Below are 18,479 nucleotides of genomic sequence, written 5' to 3' on the forward strand. Positions count from 1 at the left end.
GTTACTATACGGTTACGTTAGTTTGGACTTCAGAGAGAGAAGATATGGAGCCAGCTAGAAAGAGGAAATTGTGTGGAAACATTTTGACTTAATCAGTAAGCCAAAATCAACACTATTAATAGATAATATGTTTGCATTTCCAAACCTGTATTTTCACTGTTTGTCATCGTTATTGAGAGGTGAAGTACTTATTGTGTTTCAAGGAGTTGGGGTACAATAATAATAATAATAATAATAATAACACCTCATCCATGTTCAGGCATTAACGTGCCTTTCATGAATATAAAGATGAAACTGGACCTTCACCCGTTCATGGTAAGGTTAATAGTACTACATTATAATATTAATGTATTACAGTATTACCAACACAACCATGATGAAGCTAGCCATATCACATGATACATGGCATTTATGGAAATTTATGGAAGAAAACATTCAGTATTTTATATATACTGTATATTTTATCTTACACTTTGTAGATTAATCATTTGGTTATACAATTTTTTGTAGTACATAATCATTTCCAAGAGCCAAAACAGATCAGCATTCAATGCATCACACATGAAGATCCATCCGCCTGTAATTCTATCCAAGGCCAGCAGGGGGTGTCGTGTGCACATGAAGCTTCAATAAATGAATCCATTCTCGAACCAGTTGACTGAAATGGTTGAAACCTCATGGGGCTTCATCTCGCCATCACTACGAATTGCCAGACATGGGCAGGACAGCAAAGATCCAAAAACAGTCTGGCATCATCCAGACAAGCCTTATGGAGGCCTAATTGGCAAGAGGCTGCAGGTGTGGATTGGTGACCCTGCCGAGGAACACGAGGAACACGAGGAACACCCAACAATGGCATTGAAAGCACAAGACAGAGAGCAGAAGCACTTGTGCAAAAAGATGGACGTAACAATTCCAGTCTATTTAGGTTTTAGAGAGACAGATTCTTGAAACGTTACATCAAGTGTTGGTGTTTGTGCTCCCCCCCCCTCCGCACGGCAAAAACATTTTCTCAAGCTTCCGGCTCACCCAACGCTCCGTTTAGACTCTCTCCATTTATTTTGCCTTTCAACACATGACGTTAGCTTTGAAGGTTTGAAAAAAAATTCTTATTTTTTCTCAAGCTGCTGCAACTCCCCTGGCATCTTTTGGTGCGTTGCATCACACTTTGAAAAGCCATGCTCTAAATACTGTAACTGCTAGCTTAGCCTTTTATACCGCATATTTATTGGTCTCTTGATGTACTAAGGCCCTGTGATTGGCTGGCGACCAGTCTAGGGTGTACCCCGCCTTACGCCCGAAGACAGCTGGGATAGGCTCCAGCACCCCCCGCGACCCTCGTGAGGAAAAGCGGTAGAAAATGAATGAATGAATGAATGATGTACTAAGACTTTTGCACATGTTCAGTCGTCTCTTGCAACATGCGATTCGAATATCACTCCTCTATTGAGGTTTTCAAAAATGTATTAATCAGTAAACACTGTTGGCCTCTTATTCAATGTGGAAGTGGTATTTTTTGGCTGCTTATTTTGTCCTTTTTTCTCGCTCATTTTCAACCTCATTCTTTTGTTTAGAATGAATAAATTTGAGGTGAACTAGTTAGCTCGGTATATTGCTATGCTCTCTTGTCACTTCAGAGATCCCGTAGCTTGCGCACAAGCCTGGTGCAATGTAAACAAAGCTAAAGTGACAAACATAATCGTAACAATGAATGATGGTGGATCTTTTTTTAATGCCGTGTGTGATTGACCCACATTATTTTCTCAATACTATATGTTTACAGAGCTATAATGTTTAAAAAATATAGGTTTTCTATGCCCTAAGTAGGAAAATATTCCGTTTATTAATATTGTATCCTACTTTGCAGAAATTCACTTAAGCAGGAAGCACCTTTTTAAGGTCATGCCACAGCATGTCAATAGGATCCAGGTCAATACTTTGACTAGGCCAAACCAAATTCTTCATTTGGTTTTTCTTCAGCCACTCAGAGGTGGACTTCCTTGCGTGTTTTGGATCATCGTCCTGCTGCAGAACCCAAGTTGGTTTCAGCTTGAGCTCACAAACAGATGGATGGACATGTGCCTTCAGGATTGTTTGGTAAACAGCAGAATTTGTGGTTCCATTTATCACAGCAAGTCTTTTGGGTCCCGAAGCACCGAAACGGCCCCACACCATCACACTACCACCACCATATTTTACTGTTGGTATGATGTTTTTCTGAAACACGCCGTTACTTTTATACCAGATGTAATGGCTATTCCATCAGTATTCCATCAGGCTGTATGACCTTTTATGGACTGATAGATCTCAATTAATCACAGTTAAGTTATGTTTTGGTGGGAGGCAGGTGATCATTTTTTTCTTTTAATGATTCAATGAAGCTGTTTTATCATGTTTTATTTCATTGTCACATAATTTATAGACAAATGTATTATGCCCTTATAACATAATATTACAACAACAATGGGGTCAATAAACGAACAACTCAGACTTGCACTAAATGACTCTTGAGAAGACATTTGATTGTTGGATCGGTGCGGATTTGTGTAAATCGGGCTTTCGGAGTCTTGAGGATGCAGCCTCTTCACTGCCCTTCTGTTGTTAATCTCTTCTAAGAACTCCGTCAAAGTCAAATGCGGCAAGGACTCGCTCTGCTAATATCTGGAGCCAAACCAGATTTGAGCAACCAAGCAACAATATTCTCTCATTATCTTCTCTGCGGGGATGGAGAAAAGCTGCTGGCATGATTACTCTCATTTTTTTTCTTAAGTTGCACCAGCTTGATTTTGTTTCTTTAATAGAGAATAGTCACAGCTAGTGTTCACTTTTTAGACCCTAAGACAGCATTAGCTTCATTTCTTGCTTCAGTTGTGATGAATATGAGGCAATTGTTTACACTGGGTCTTTAGTACGATTAAAAGCAGCAAGCCGGTGACTCTTGTGTCATTGACTCAAATTTTGGGGCAAAAATTCATGTTTTATCTATGCTATTATGCTGCACAGACAAGTGATTTTGCTTTCAAAATAAACACAGGGAGGACACTGATAAACTTACTGCTTGCTCTTCTGACTCTTCCACAGGACCGAGTAACGTTGGAAAGGCGTCAGGCTTCAGCAAGTCGTTGTCGGCTAGTCCAGCTGCATAGTGGCCCATGTTCACAAAACAGTCCAGTGTGAAATGCTGTTGACAGATTAAAATGAAATGAATTTATTTATTTATTAATGAATTTATTTATTTTGCTGGTAGGGAATCAGGAACTCCAACCACTTGACGTCTTTAGGAATTGTAAACAAATTTGCCATTCCCTTTCGAGGCATTGCTAGCAAGTAAACAGCGAAGCAGTGCTTGGGGGAGGGCAGAGAGTTTATATGTAAGGAAGTCCGCCCCTCTGTGACATCACAAAGGAACGTTTTTACCATGCCTTTTCTAACCGAGCGTTTTATGGCTCACTTCCAAATCTTATTATCTGAAACGTTGGCATAGTTTAACACGAGAATATAACATTCTAACGAAATGTAGAGGTCAGAAAATTGGAAAAAGCATAATAGGTCCCTTTTAAAGCAATCTGATTTGACTATGAGTATTAGGACCACATTGGCAAAAAATTTAGATTTTGAGAATAAGCTGTAAATTTAGAGCCTATGACATGATCACACGTAATATTACGGCTTTATTATTATTATTATTATTATTATTTATGACTTTATTCTGTTATGTGTTATGAGTGTTTACCTTTTAGTAGCCAAGACTTTTCTTTATAGGCAAAACAGTATCATTCAGTTGCATTAAATCCCATAACTTCCCATATATTTCTATAATATTCCAATACAAATTATTGACTTTTATGCTACTTATTTATAGATGAATTAGTTCATACCCTTTTCCACTCCATTGTCGTTAAAATTATTGCAATGGTGAGATATAATATAAATAAGTAAACTCATATGCAACCTTCATAAGGTATATTCTACATCAGGGGTGGGCAAACTTTTTGATGGGCCGCATTGATTTAACAAAATTGACGGGGGGGCCACACTCGATATTTTACACGTAACAGTCCAGCTGGAATTATTGTATCTGTAAAAGTGTTATGCAATCTGCTTTATGGGCACTTTGAGATCATTTATTTGATGTAAAGTGCGTTATAAATTTATAATAATAAGAATACATTTATTATTTAATATTATTTTTTTTTTATGTGCTTGTGTCCCTTTTTTCACTTTGTAAACAACAGACCGCATCAAATAACGAAATTGATAAAACAGCCAAACCATGAAAATGTCGGCTTAAGCCATGATGCCAGCTTGTATGTTGACTTTAAATTAAATACTTTGGAAAGAACGGGCGTGCCGTATTCAAACACTTGGCGGGCCGGATGTGGCCCCCGGGCAGTAGTTTGCCCACCCCTGTTCTACATGGACGCAATAGTCAAAGTGATCATTACAGTTATAGTATATATTGTAAAAAAATATATCAACATGTTGTCAATAAACATGGAAAACCACCCCACTGTCCATAAATCAATAGCAAATGTCGTTAATAAAAAGACTACAGGAAGTGAAAATATTGATCTGGCATCAGGAACCGTCAGTGTGGGTTTTTGTGACAGCTCAAGCACAAGAGCTCTTCTTCTCGCCCGGACACCTTCAAGTGTCAACGTGTATTTTTCTCCACTCTTCCTCTGTATTATGTTAATACGGTTGGAGGAATGACAGTTGTATCAATTATGCATCGAGTGAGCTTGTATGAAAGGCATCAATGCAAATCAGGTTTCACGGATAGCAGAGTGAAATGAATTAAAATACATCATTTCGGAGCAGCGAGTTCTTGGTTCTGGGGGCAAAACTGTGTGGAATCACAGGGGAAGACACAGACGACGCACTTTGAATCTGATCCAATGTGATACACACATTTTGACAACCTGTTCTTTCCACTTTTCTGGGAAGGTTATCTGCACATTGGTGTGTATCTTTGAAAACTGTTGACCATCCACATTTGTGAGTCACCTGAGATCACGCCTGCTGGCTTGCAATCACCATACAAAATGATTTGAATGACTCATGACAATAGCAAATATAGAAAAGGGATGTTATGCAAAAAAAAAAACATAAAAATTTTTGTTTCAGGTCAAGAATAAGCTTTGGAAAAACTCAATTTTAGACTCAACACCAAAACTATCAGAAATGACCCTGAGACATTATTAGAGTTACCATGGAAACAAGCCACAGCTACTGGCTGTATCTGTCCATCAATTGATCCATGAAAGTTGCATACAGACATGGATCAATAAGTAATATTGACACTGTGGGCAGAATGAGTCATAGCTTGGTAGGTGTGATCTTTGGGGAGATGTTCACTTCCTAGTCCACAATGTGCTTCTCTTGTTTCTAATCCTCTCTCTGTCGTTGTGGCTCAAACGCTATCATCGCATGGGACTCATTCTCGTATCAACAGCGCCACCAAGAGGTATTAGAGTGCAGTGCATATACTGTATATGTAATATAGTGGCTGTTTTTACGAGCTGTCTGTATTAAAGAGATCCAGAGAACAAAACCTACATGTATCCTCGTGAAAAATACGTGTTGTCAATCAAAAGAATATTATACTTTTTGATAGAGACCTCTTGGAACTGATTTGTTTGTGGTCTGAGTAAATAATTAGCACATACAATTAACACAACACAATAGTAATATAAATTTAGAATGTAAATTTTGAACTTTTGGTATAAACCTTACTTCAGTTCAATTGCTAGAACTTCCGTTTCCTCCCACTGTAAGTCGCTGAGAGACCAATAAAGTTCGAATTGAATGTTGTTGTTTTTTAACCCAAATGCTGCCACTAGATGTCACTGTTATTTCCATCGTTCAAAAACAAGACCGGAAAAGGACGTGGCAAGGAAGTACTTTACTTCCTGTCTTTAGCTGGTGAGTGTTGACATCAAGCATTATCCAGGTAAATTGAAACGGACGTCCACCTGGATCATATCGGACATTGGATTAGCTACACAGGCAGGAGTCAAGTGTGACGGATAGGCCGGTGTCGTGCACATGTGGAGCGGGCCGCTGGCGCTCAGCGTCCGGACGTCTGGAGATGATGGCAGGGCTACTGCTGCTTATCTGCGGGCTTCTGGAGCTCTCGGTTAGCGTCTTAGCGAACGGAGACGGTTATCCCATCTTCACTGATGAGATTCCTTTCAAAATCACATGGCCTGGGGCCGATTTTAAAATGGTACGTCTCATTTGGATCATTAAATATAATGTTACAGGTGTGTATTTCAACAGTAATGTGTGGATTTCAGCCCACTTCTGGTGCACTTTATAAAGAAGACAACTTTGTCATCTTGACCACGCTAGAGAAGGAGAAATACAAGTGTCTCCTTCCTTCACTCACAGCTGGAGACGAGGTTTGTTTGTCTTTCATCACTTTGCATTCCAAGCTAACAAATGTGATGTAACAAACATAACATTAAACGTTGTTTATTGTTTATCCATAGCATCACCAATGTGCCTTTGCAAAGATAACAATACAGTATGTTAGTTTGTTGCTAGCCCAAGTAAAAATGGATGCAGAGCGCTTATACACCCTACTGACTACAATAGTAAACATGTTGTTAAACTAACACTCACTGACATCATTGTCATTGGTTTCATCGGTTGTTCACTCCTGTCAGGATGATGTCAAGGAATACAGCGGCCCCAGTCCAGCCGAGCTTCTGGAGCCTCTGTTCAAACGAAGCAGCTGCTCATACCGGGTCTGTAAGCCCAGTCTTTCTTTTCACTTCTGATTTCACGCAAACTAAAACCTTGTTCATCTTCAGATTGAATCCTATTGGACTTATGAAGTATGCCATGGAAAACATGTGAGACAATACCATGAAGAGAAGGAGACGGGTCAGGTGGGTGTCCTCAGCAGAACCCGAATGTAAAGATATACCTTAGTAGAGGCAGTGTAATTATTACGCGCTAACGATGGATCCATCGTTAGCTCACGATGGATATAAGTGCCTTGCGCTGGAGACCGATGCTTTGACACTGCGCTGACGGCGGACAAAGCTTTGCAACAAAAGAAACGTTGAAATAAAAGTATCTCATAAATACATGAGTTCGTGTAGGTTTGTGAAATAGATATTAATTAACTTGTAGTTGTTTGTTTTATTGTGTCTCTAAAAATATATATTGCCTTCGAAAGCTAATAATTATAGAATACTTTCTTTAGCGTTAGGGAAATGTTTTGGTTTTATTTATTAGATTATCAATTTTATTTTAAAAAGGGAGATACAAGGTCACATCATACACAATGAGATCATTTATTTGATGTAAAGTGCGTTATAAATTTATAATAATAAGAATACATTTATTATTTAATATTATTATTATTTTTTTTTTTATGTGCTTGTGTCCCTTTTTTCACTTTGTAAACAACAGACCGCATCAAATAACGAAATTGATAAAACAGCCAAACCATGAAAATGTCGGCTTAAGCCATGATGCCAGCTTGTATGTTGACTTTAAATGAAATACTTTGGAAAGAACGGGCGGGCCGTATTCAAACACTTGGCGGGCCGGATGTGGCCCCCGGGCCGTAGTTTGCCCACCCCTGTTCTACATGGACGCAATAGTCAAAGTGATCATTACAGTTATAGTATATATTGTAAAAAAATATATCAACATGTTGTCAATAAACATGGAAAACCACCCCACTGTCCATAAATCAATAGCAAATGTTTAAAGTGAAAAGATGAAATTATAATGACAATCGTTGATCTGCTAATTGCATACAATGACGTGTCTAAAACGGTAACAAAGTGAACTGCTTGACAATTAATCAAAGATTTGAAATTTGCATGCATGGACTTCTTGTTGATTCTTGTAGATCCATCGTTAGCGCGTAACATAATCATTATTATTGTGTTTATCTACAGAAAATAAGTGTTCAGGAATACTTCTTGGGGAATATAGCAGACAAGAAACAAAGTCCCGAAGCAGGTATGGCTGTTTTTGATTTACTCTAATGACCTCTAACGATGTGGGGCTGTTTATTTCTTTGGGATGATATCAGTTATTAAAGTCGGTGGTTTATAGGGGGGGCTATTATGCTCATTTTTCTGCCCTTTATTTTGAGTTGGGGGCTTCTAGACCAGCTTCACACGATAACCAACACATAAAGCTTTCTAGTTCTTTCAGAATCTGCACCTATCCAGCTGTATTTCGGTCCGTTTTAATAAGGCTCGCCTCCAGACACGCCTCCTCTGCTGTGGTTGGTCACACTTCGGTTTGTGCCGCTAGCTGCGAACGGTATTTGAGTTGATAATAAACAACGATGTATCTTTTTAAAATGTCGGCTTTTAATATACCACCGTATGTGATCCGGAAGTAGACTAGACAATCCAAAGTTTTTCAAGAAAAGTTTACTTCAAGACTTCTCTCAATGGTAAGTAGCTTTAGCACTTTAGTGTTAGGTTTTCTACAGCATTAATAACGTCTTATTGTGGTGGGAACGGCTGTTAGCAACCCTGCTCCATTTATGCACACTCTATAATGCTACACAGCCAAGCGCTTTTGCTCCATTACTTCCACGAAATAAACACAGGACACTGATAAATTGTTACCGACGGCTTGCTCTTCTGACTCTTCCACAGAGCTTGGGGGAGGACAGAGAGCTTATCTGGCTTAGTCCGCCCCTCTGGGACATCACAAGGGGGCAGTTTTATCACGGCTTTTTGGAAAGAGCGTTTTAAGGCATCCCAAACTCATTTCAGGGCTGACTTCCAAATGTGCAAAACTCATTATCTGAAACTTTTGCATCGTTTAACACGACAATGCAACATTCTAACTATATTTTTAGGTCAGAAAAGTGGGGGGGGGGGGGCATACTATGTAATGCAGGGGTGCTCACACTTTTTCAGCATGTGAGCTACTTTTAAAATGACCGAGTCAAAATGATCTACCCACTACAAAAATGCAAAACATCTATTTATTTTCAAATGTATTGAGGATTATTTGTACGTACAATGTATGTTGATGTACCTTACATAACCAAATGAGCCAATATTGCAAAACACACATAATTAACTATTAACATTTTTTGTAATTACCTGAGTTTACTTTGATGACTTGCACTGAATTGAACCAGCCAGGGATGCATAGTCCGGACAGTAGCTGCTGATAGCCAGCCTCAAGCACACTTCCAAATGTTTATCAGTCATGGATAATATCCGTATCATAATATCCGTATAATATTCCATATCCGTATGGAAGTGATATGTTTTTTGCCTTTTTACTTGGTCCAGTTTTTGCCTTTTTACTTGGTCCAGCTCCTTCACTCATTTTAGTGACCATAAACTTTAGCGAGGGCTTAAAATCTCACAATTCGCCGACTAGCTTAGCACTTTGCATCGTTGTTTACGCATGAGCGGTGACCTAAAGGTCAAAATTCAGTTGTCATCTGACTGGTTGTCCTGTATGTCAATCAAGTAACGGGGATGGATGATAGGCTGACATCGTAAGTTCTGCTGCACTTAGAGACGTTGTTTGATTTGATTGGTCACCCGAAGGGCAACATTCAGTTGTCATCTGAATGGCTGCCCTGTATATCAATCAAGTGACGGCATTGATGCTGGGATGATATTTTTTTAATGTCACGCCGCGATCGACCAGCGATCTACCAGTACCACCTCCGCGATCGACCGGCAGCTCGCGATCGACTTAATGAGCACCCCTGATGTAATGGTAATGGTAATGGTTTTATTTCATTTGAACATGCATCAGATTCCAATTGAGTGCATCCCATAATCAGTTCCCAGTTCCACATGTCCAAAAGGAGTAGGAAGAAGCAAAGCTTATTAAATCCTACCCCTCCATCTGGTACTTTCACAATCACTAACTGTTACATTTGTTCACTTCCTGCTTTCCATAATACAGTTTTTTTTTTTTTTAATAATGTACCTCGTAGCGAAGTACTGGGTGATATGAGCATCCAATGCCATAATGCAGGGGTGGGCAAATATTTGGACTCGAGGGCCGCATTGAGTTAACAAAATTGTCTGGGGGGCCAGAACATATATTTAACACACACACACTATTTTATGCTTATCATTTTCCTTGAATTATTTGTCTAATTTTATCTGTAAAAGTGTTATCCTATATCAGTTGTATGTTCTCATGTCCCTTTTTTAGGAGCACTTTAAACATCACACCACATCAAACTATGTCATTTAATTTTACAGTTTTGTTGTTTATTTTTTACTAAATCAGACATCCGACTTGCAAGTCATGTTGCCAGTTTGTATGTTAAAAGTTGAAGTTACTTAGAAAGCAACTGGCGGGCCGGATTCAAACGCTTGGTGGGCCGCATGTGGCCCCCGGGCCGTAGTTTGCCCACCCCTGCCATAATGTGTACCATAGTGCGTGTCAATATAGTGATATATATAGCACATCATGACTGGTTCAAGACTCTTCATCCTTGTATTTAGCAAACATCAACTGCTTGTATTGTTTCTTGAATTGGCTCATCGTTGTGCATTGTTTGATTTCCTTACTCAATCCATTCCATAGTTTGATTCCACATACTGAAATGCTATGGCTAGCATAACGTAGTCCTAGCATAGAAGTGTTTCAAATGTACTTCTTCCCTGAGATCATATTTCTCCTCTCTTGTAGAGAAGTATTGGATGACATTTTTAGCTCATTGCTTATTTTTAGCCTTATGCATTATTTTTATTATTACTATTATTATTATTATTATAGGTCCCCTTTCTCTTTCAATATCAAAGATGTATTTATGTTTTTGTATCCCAGAACGCAGATCCGAAAGCCGTATTTATACGTCTTTTATGTTTTGTTTTGTGCGAGAGGCGAGAGTGAAACTAACAGGAGTTTATTTCTTGCAATTTGTGTTTTGATTGTTGTTTTTTAATGGAGGTAGTAGTATCAACATTTTTTTCAATTACATTTTTTTTATATTACAGTAATTATGTGTGTGTTAATTTGACTTATTGCTGTTCTAGTTCTCTTTTGTTTAATACCCGAAATGGGAATTCTCTGTTTGTGTCGTTTATATTATGAATGTTGAAGCCATACATCATACTCGTTGCCGTCTGTTACAGATCTTTCAGCTAAAAGTGAGGAAACTGAAACTGCTCAATCGACGCCTGAAACGGAAGTAAGCGTCACACCAAAATGTAAACATTTCAAATGTGACACGTACGACAATCCGCGTGTTGTACGCTTTGCGCCAACCAGGTTCCGTCTAAGAACATAGAAGGTCAGCTGACTCCTTATTACTCGCTGGAGATGGGCTACGGGACGCCGTGTGTGCTGAAGCAGAACCAGCCACGCTCCACCTCGGTCCTGTACGTGTGTCACCCGGAGGCCAAGCACGAGATCCTGTCCATCGCCGAGGTCACCACCTGCGAGTACGAGGTGGTGGTGCTGACCCCCCTGCTCTGCACACACCCCAAATACAGGTCCACTTCTCAACCTGCCATGATTGTTCAGGTTCTGGCCATCAGGTTCAACTCCTTTTCCTCTTGCAGGTTCAAGTCGTCCCCGGTTAACGCCATCTTCTGCCAAGCGCTAGCTGGTTCACCGCTGCGGCCTCAGCGGCTGGCCCAGCTGGACAAGGAGCAGGAGGAGCAGCTCAAGCCTCCTTTCATGGCGACTACGGAGCCCAGGGAGGTGAGCACTTCCATTGTAACTCCTGTGGAAAACAACCAGCGTACTGTCATTTGTCTGACTTGTCACAGGAGGAGACCACGCCTATGAAAGAAGAGGCCTTCACTTCCACTCACAAACCCATGGCCGTGGGCGGGCAGGCCCAGGTAGCCGTGGGCACCACCCACATCTCACGCCTGACTGACAACCAGCTCATCAAGGAGTTCCTCAGCGGCTCCTACTGTTTACACGGGGTGAGACTCCACGGCTCATCTCCATGAGGGTCTCACCAGGACGTCAAATGTTCTCATCGTGGTCTTCATGTGTCTTCTAGGGGGTTGGATGGTGGAAATATGAATTTTGTTACGGAAAGCACGTCCATCAGTACCATGAGGTAAGGCACGGACGTGTGTGTGTGTGCGCGTGCAGTATTATTATTAATATTAATATATTAATATTAATTAATTAATTTTTACCAGTTATTAATTTAATAACACTTGCAAAATGTTGTCAGGTGTTTCTATTTTATTATTATTTGTTATTTTTGTAATGCTGAATTACATTTCAATTGCGTTACACTGAATAAAAGCCCAACTAACAAAGTAAATAACCTAATTTGTCATTTAAAAAATAGAATAAAATAGATGCATATAGAAGAAAATACTGATAATAGGTCTCCAGACTTATTAGTCTCGTACCTTTTCAGACATTTGAGCGCCAGCCATGTACCCTGTACACATGCACACATAAAATGCCCGTCAGTTTACAGCCTTTCATCCGAAATTCTGCATTTTGTGTTTACGTAAGCTCCCATATACTAATTAAAAACTGAATTATGGTCCGTAAGCACTAGACTTGCTTGAGAATTAAAGTGGAAGAATACACTACAGTCATGTAGTGCACCCATGTTTCTTTAGTTTATTGATACATTTTAATGCCCGGTACAACTAAAGGTACATTTGTTTGGACAAATATTATGATGATAACAAAAATACATCATTACAATTAAATTTAAACGCTGATATCGAGCTACGATAGTAACAAACATCGCTTAGGTTTTAGCTTGTACCACCAAAAAAATGTAATTCTAGTGAGCTATTTGCAAGATCAGCGTTCCATCAGTTCAAACATCAGGACCTTTTAGTTGTGCCAGGTATCAACAGGCCACTGGCGGCCACCCTCAGGTTAATTAGATTTTGTCTTAGTTTTACACGCAATTATTAATAAGACAAGATTATATTGTTGTGTTTTGCATGATAGGACTTCTGCAAGTTATCCCTTTATTAAACCTGCCACTTCCCCTCTTTACGTTTTTAGTAAGTCAAATCTTCATCTTGTGGGATTATTTGCGTTGCTTTCAGGACAAGGAGCAAGGCAAGAACATTGTGGTGGTCGGGAGCTGGAATGCAGAAGAACACATGGAGTGGGCCAAGAAGAACGTGGCTCGATCCTACCAGCTGAAAGACACCGGAGCGCAGAAAGTCAAGTATGCTGATATTCCACAAGCAACTGCTGTTCCTTACGCCGACCTGCTGTCTTGCTGTGTGTTTGAACATCTCTCCGCAGGTTGGTCTCGCACTTCTACGGCCATGGCGACCTGTGCGATATGACTGGGAAGCCCAGACAAGTTATCGTGAAATTAAAGTGTGTGATCGGCGTCACAATATCTTCAATTAGGCCTTTTGTTTTCGTACTGACTCGCTCTTCTTATTCCTTTGTCAGATGTAAAGAGTCTGAATCTCCCCATGCCGTCACCGTCTACATGTTGGAACCTCAAACCTGCCAGTACATCCTTGGGGTACGAGTCCTCAGGGATTCTGAGGTCAATGATGAACGAAAGAAATGCTTCCATATTTCATACCTTGAACTTTCTCTCTTAGGTTGAGTCTTCAGTTATATGCAGGATTCTTGACTCAGCAGATGAACAAGGACTGCTCTCCATCTCCACCTAACCTGCCCAAGGTCGTGTGATGTCAAGCAGAGGAAAATCCTGAGTGGGGTAGTTGCCAAAAAAAAACAAAAGAAATGCCCCTGCCGCTGCACATGATGTTCAAACTGTGGTGTCGTTGGCCGGGCTGGACTTGATGCCACCGGGCAGCAGAAAGACCCCCCCAGGCTTCCTGAAACGGTGCAACGGGGGTCCCACCGCATCACTGGGTTGTAGCTGAAATAAATCGCTCGCGGGTTTATTGTCCATATTTTATATCTAGGCTTTAAAATGTGTTGATTTGGAATGAAGAAGATGAAATCTACATTTTTCCTGTGTGTGTTTGAGTGTGTCTGAGGACTAATGATTGACAGTCTTAGCGCTTGTAATCTGAATCATGAGGGTGAGTGTAACTTATGCATCAGCGGCTGCTGTCAAATGGGTAAATGCTTGAAAAGCTTCATTAAAATTTCTTTTTATTACATTTTGTCCGAGATTTATTTATAACACCCCCGCCTTTGTTACTGTCACATCACCAAACATCGCAAAGAAATGTACATTTAATTCAGCTACACTCACTAACAGTCTACTTATTTAACTTGTTATAATAACTACACTATTTCTATTTGTCTCTCTCCAATCCTATGCAAATATTACATCTTATTCCTCGTGAACAAAACCTATTTACGTACATGTATTGTACGCTGTACAATGTACAGTATCAACTGTTAATTTTAAGGCCACCAGAGGGTGCTGCTGCTCAATTAATCGTGTGATATACTATTGAAGCAGAACTACCTTTTGTTTGCCCCGAACTATCAGAGGCGGGTTTATCATTAGCAAACACAGGCAATCGCCCAGAGCGCCGAGTTTTCCAGGAGCCCCCAAAGGTCTGATAAAAACCGATTATCGATGTTCTTCTTCAATTTAAAATAAATATAACCGTTTTAGTCTTAATTCCGTGCTTAAAACTACATCAAAATGCTTGGATCTATCGTGACCGTTTCGACTGCTTCCCCCCACCCCTTAAGCAAATGGACTATTCCACGATGCTGCGCATGTGCAGATTGATACAGAAAAATGGCAGCAAAGTAACTCAGAAAAGAAAATCATATGAAAATGAGTTGGTTGTTGTTCTCAAACTTTTTCCCAACAAGTATCACTTCAAGGGTACTCTGTTTTGTGAGTACCGCGATCTTAGATGTGAATATGTGGCTTTGACTCGCAGACATTTGGCGTGTGGTACATGAACGAGTTGAACATGAATAATTTAGCAAAAGGAAGGGTTGAAATCAGTTCCAGCAAATCTATGGATAATACATATGTGTATGTGTATCATATATTCATAATCATAGCATAGAAAACCTGTTGACGGCATGTCGGACACGCCACAGCTGCCTTCATGCAGTGTTAAGGTAATGTAATGTAAGGTAATAGCTCATTACTGCCACCTAGTGACCAGAATACCACACATCACTTAATAATAATAATAATAATGGACTATAGCCTACCATGAAACAGTGATTGTTTATTTATTGATCAATTTCTGAAAGCGGTAATTGAACCGTGATATCGTTTGTCTCTGATGGAACTCGTATTCGCAGCCCACAAATTTATTGGCATGAGGCACATTGTAGGAAGAAGTACAATTAAAACTACAACAAACAAATTCACAAAAGGAAAAAAAGGTTTAAATGTTGATAGTAATAATACACAAAGCTTTGTCTTGAAATATATATATGTATATATTTCGAGACAAAGGTTGAAATGTAGCTTTTTTACAAAATTTTACAAATATATAAAAATATCAAAGTGGGCCCCCACACTACCGTCCATTCATCCAAGTTTTTTTTTTTTTTAACAGGAACTCCCTTCTTCCTACGCACAATTCAACAATAAAACACTTCATGTTCACTGAATATATACTACTAACAAATAATACGTAAAGCATAAAAACTCCAAAAAGATGCTTTGCTTGGTAACACGTACGCTCACTGACTACTTGACAAATGAGACGCTTTAAATAAACGTTTAAAAAAAGAACATGTGAGAATAATTCTACCATACACCGGGAGCACTGCACTTGCCAAACATTTATTGGGTTAAAACGTGTGCATGAGATCCACAAATAAATGTGTTGAAAAGCACAAACGTCCCAGCAGCCCTGAAGGCCTCCAGCAGCACCAGCATGAGCAACAAAGCAGGTGGATTCAGAGGAACATCAGAAATACTGAAAAATCTGGAAAAATCTGTTTTATCGTCACGGTCAACACTGCATCCATTTTCTATACTGTTTATAATATCCTGGGTGATTGATCACCTGTCAATCACGGGTCTGACACATTCCCTTCAGGCGCATTACAGCCATTCTTCAACTGAAGGGCTCCCTCTTGTGGTGGTGTCGTGACATTGCATGACGTGTATGAACCACTCGAGCATAACAAAGTAGGACCAAACTTGGTGCGCATGTGCGTGTATCAAGGCCAAGGGACTCGGAATGAAGTAAAAGTAATGAAAAAAATCCATACGTGAAATGTATTCATAAAAATAAATAATAATAAAAATCTTCATATGGGACGGAATTGATTAAAAATCAAAGCCACTAACTTGTCGCTGCAGAAACCAACTCTGATCCCAAATGAAACTCAGACCGAGGGGACGGGGATCTGCTGCACCGAGGTGCTCTCAAAGTCCTGCAGGGCGTCGTGATGGGTGTGGTAGTGCATGGCCACGTAGGACTTGGCGAAGGCAAACGTCTGCGAGCTGGCAGGCTGGAGGCTGGTGGGCGAGCTGGGCCCCACCGAGGGGCTGCTGTTGTAGATGCTGTAGTACGGCTCAATGCGGGTGTTGATGGGCGTGGACGTGCTGGCGGGACGAGGCCTCCGCGCGTTTCTGGGGCTGGCGCCGCAATCCCTGGATTGACTGGGCCCGCAAGCCTGGTCCACCAGCCTCTTCTGGGCCTTCGGCGAGAGAACATAAGCCGAGTTGGTCTCGTGGTGAGAGGATTTGTTCCGGTTGACCTCTAGGCTGCCCTTGCCCATGGCGTGCAGGCGTGTCTTGTGCTTGCAGCAAAGCAGCCCCAGCGACGCCCAGTGCATGCAGCAGAGCACACGGCGCCGCAGGCCCGCGCTGTTGCGCGAGTACACAAACGGGTTGATGCCGGATTTGAGGAAGATGAGCACAAAGCCGCACAGTTCGAACTGGTAGTGAGCAAAGTTGCTCTCCGGCGACAGGACGTCCTGCGCCAAGCACACGCCCATCGGGAGGCAGCACAGCAGGACGGAGAACACGATGACGATGCAGGTGACCACAGCTTTGGAGTCTTTGGCGGTGGCCAGGTTGACCGTGGACACCAGCTGGCAGCACGTTGCTCCCTGGGCCGCCCCTGGGACCAAAGCTTGGGTGGGCCCGTTGGCGTAGGAGTGCGTCTTGACGTTCTGTAGCTTCCGGTACAAGGGGGGGCCCTGAGTGCTGCACTGGACGCCCTCAAAGCTCGGGGCCACCAGGGGCGGAGGCGTCGGGGTGCACCTGGCGGCCACAGTCATGATGGGACACTTCCTCACTTGCGCGTTCTTCTTCAGGGTGTGAGCGATCATCAGATAGGACACGGTCACCACGGCAACGCAAAAAGCAAAGTCAGCAAGGTAGGCGTACAGCACCGGCCGGGCCCGACCCCCTCCCAGGCCAAAGTGGGGCAAGCAGGGGCCGTCCCTTCGAGGGTACGCCCGCATGGTGAGCAGGGCGGCCATGGTGAAGCTGGACGTCCACAGCAGGGCGGTGAGGGCCAGGGTGCAGGGGAAGGAGGCGGTGCGGTTGGGCTGCTGGCCCAGGACCATCCGCAGGCGGTGCAGGGCGATGACGGCCACCGTCTCCAGGGACATGATGATGAACCCGCAGCTGGTCAGGTGGAAGGCGAAACAGAAGCTCTTGGACACGCCGTCCCCCCCGCCCGCATCCAGGTACAGCACCAGCGCAAACATGGGCGCCGTCACGCAGCACATGAACAAATCGCAGAAGGACAAATTAAGGATCATGAAGTCAAAGTTGGTACGGAACTTGCGGAACGCCGGGTCAAAAAAGGACAGGAACACCACAAGGTTGCCGTAGGAACCCAAGCAGAAGATGAAGACCAGGAGCAAGGAGCAGATGCTCAGGGTGGCGGTGTGGATGAGCGCCCAGGCTGGGGGGTCGTGTGACGCCTGGCTGCCGTTCAAGTTCGCCTGCTTGGGCACATCCGTCGGGTCGGATGGCGTCACCGTGATGTTCATCGTATTCTTATTAGCCCGCCGTCACGGACTCGCACTTTAGTCCTCTGGAAAGATCAGACGCCGGAATGATGGCAGGTCCGTCATTTCTGCCTCCTGTAAGACAGATGCGATTGTTCAAGCTTAATAAAGCTTAATAGTCAAAACAATAAAACAAAGCATACACGCATGTTAAACCAAAGGAATCGTTTACTTATATCAAATATCAACAAATCCTACCGTTATTACTCGATCCTTCGTGTGATTTAGCCCATCTTCCTCGTTTAAGCTTCCCCGCGACAACTGAAGACACACCGCAGCTTCGAGACAAAAAATATCCATTTATGCTCCATGAAGATGACATAAAAGGCATCATCACTCTCGTCTTGCTTGTTTCTAAAGCATTCACCGAGCGAACTCGGTATTTGTGTGGTTGGTATCTTCTCCCCCTTCCTTCTTCTTCTTCTTCTTCGATGTATCCATTCTTTTTACCCAGGAGCCACCGGACGTGCAATGGATTAAAAAAAAAACGAGCATGAAGTCACAGCCGACGTATGCAAGCAATGAGCATCAAGTACTGCATTCAACTAGTGTACTCTCTCATTACGCCTGTTTACTAATCACATTCACTTGTATTTTACCGTAACACTGGTTAT

At 41.8% G+C, this 18,479-nt stretch overlaps 2 protein-coding genes across 3 annotated transcripts; one reads left to right on the top strand and one right to left on the bottom strand.

Moving 5' to 3' along the window:
• The first annotated feature begins 5,884 nt into the window (after positions 1 to 5,884).
• On the top strand, positions 5,885 to 14,043 carry erlec1 (endoplasmic reticulum lectin 1). Its single transcript, XM_058058419.1, has 14 exons — positions 5,885 to 6,229; positions 6,300 to 6,404; positions 6,672 to 6,752; positions 6,819 to 6,896; positions 7,923 to 7,986; positions 11,106 to 11,161; positions 11,242 to 11,465; positions 11,535 to 11,676; positions 11,745 to 11,906; positions 11,987 to 12,046; positions 13,014 to 13,138; positions 13,219 to 13,296; positions 13,375 to 13,450; positions 13,533 to 14,043. The coding sequence occupies exons 1-14, from the start codon at positions 6,092 to 6,094 to the stop codon at positions 13,602 to 13,604; spliced, it is 1,461 nt and encodes a 486-aa protein (XP_057914402.1). The 5' UTR covers positions 5,885 to 6,091; the 3' UTR covers positions 13,605 to 14,043.
• An 808-nt stretch (positions 14,044 to 14,851) lies between these two features.
• Positions 14,852 to 18,420, bottom strand: gpr75 (G protein-coupled receptor 75). 2 transcript variants are annotated; one of them, XM_058058536.1, is made up of 2 exons: positions 18,064 to 18,420; positions 14,852 to 17,889 (listed from the first exon to the last, which is right to left on the bottom strand). In XM_058058536.1, the coding sequence occupies exon 2, from the start codon at positions 17,845 to 17,847 to the stop codon at positions 16,225 to 16,227; it is 1,623 nt and encodes a 540-aa protein (XP_057914519.1). In that variant the 5' UTR covers positions 17,848 to 17,889; positions 18,064 to 18,420; the 3' UTR covers positions 14,852 to 16,224. The 2 variants fall into 2 exon arrangements, with proteins under 2 accessions (XP_057914519.1, XP_057914518.1); XM_058058535.1 differs by having other exon boundaries at positions 14,852 to 17,940.
• Between the last annotated feature and the right edge of the window lie 59 nt (positions 18,421 to 18,479).

This window comes from Doryrhamphus excisus, chromosome 20, assembly GCF_030265055.1.
Source record: "Doryrhamphus excisus isolate RoL2022-K1 chromosome 20, RoL_Dexc_1.0, whole genome shotgun sequence".
Classification (NCBI taxonomy): domain Eukaryota; kingdom Metazoa; phylum Chordata; class Actinopteri; order Syngnathiformes; family Syngnathidae; genus Doryrhamphus; species Doryrhamphus excisus.

Coding starts and splice junctions, on each gene's coding strand:
- erlec1 (XM_058058419.1), top strand. CDS start 6,092: ATGATGGCAGGGCTACTGCTGCTTATCTGCGGGCTTCTGGAGCTCTCG. Junction 6,753..6,818: donor GAAGCAGCTGCTCATACCGG/GTCTGTAAGCCC, acceptor GTTCATCTTCAG/ATTGAATCCTATTGGACTTA. Junction 11,466..11,534: donor TGCACACACCCCAAATACAG/GTCCACTTCTCA, acceptor TTCCTCTTGCAG/GTTCAAGTCGTCCCCGGTTA.
- gpr75 (XM_058058536.1), bottom strand. CDS start 17,847: ATGAACATCACGGTGACGCCATCCGACCCGACGGATGTGCCCAAGCAG.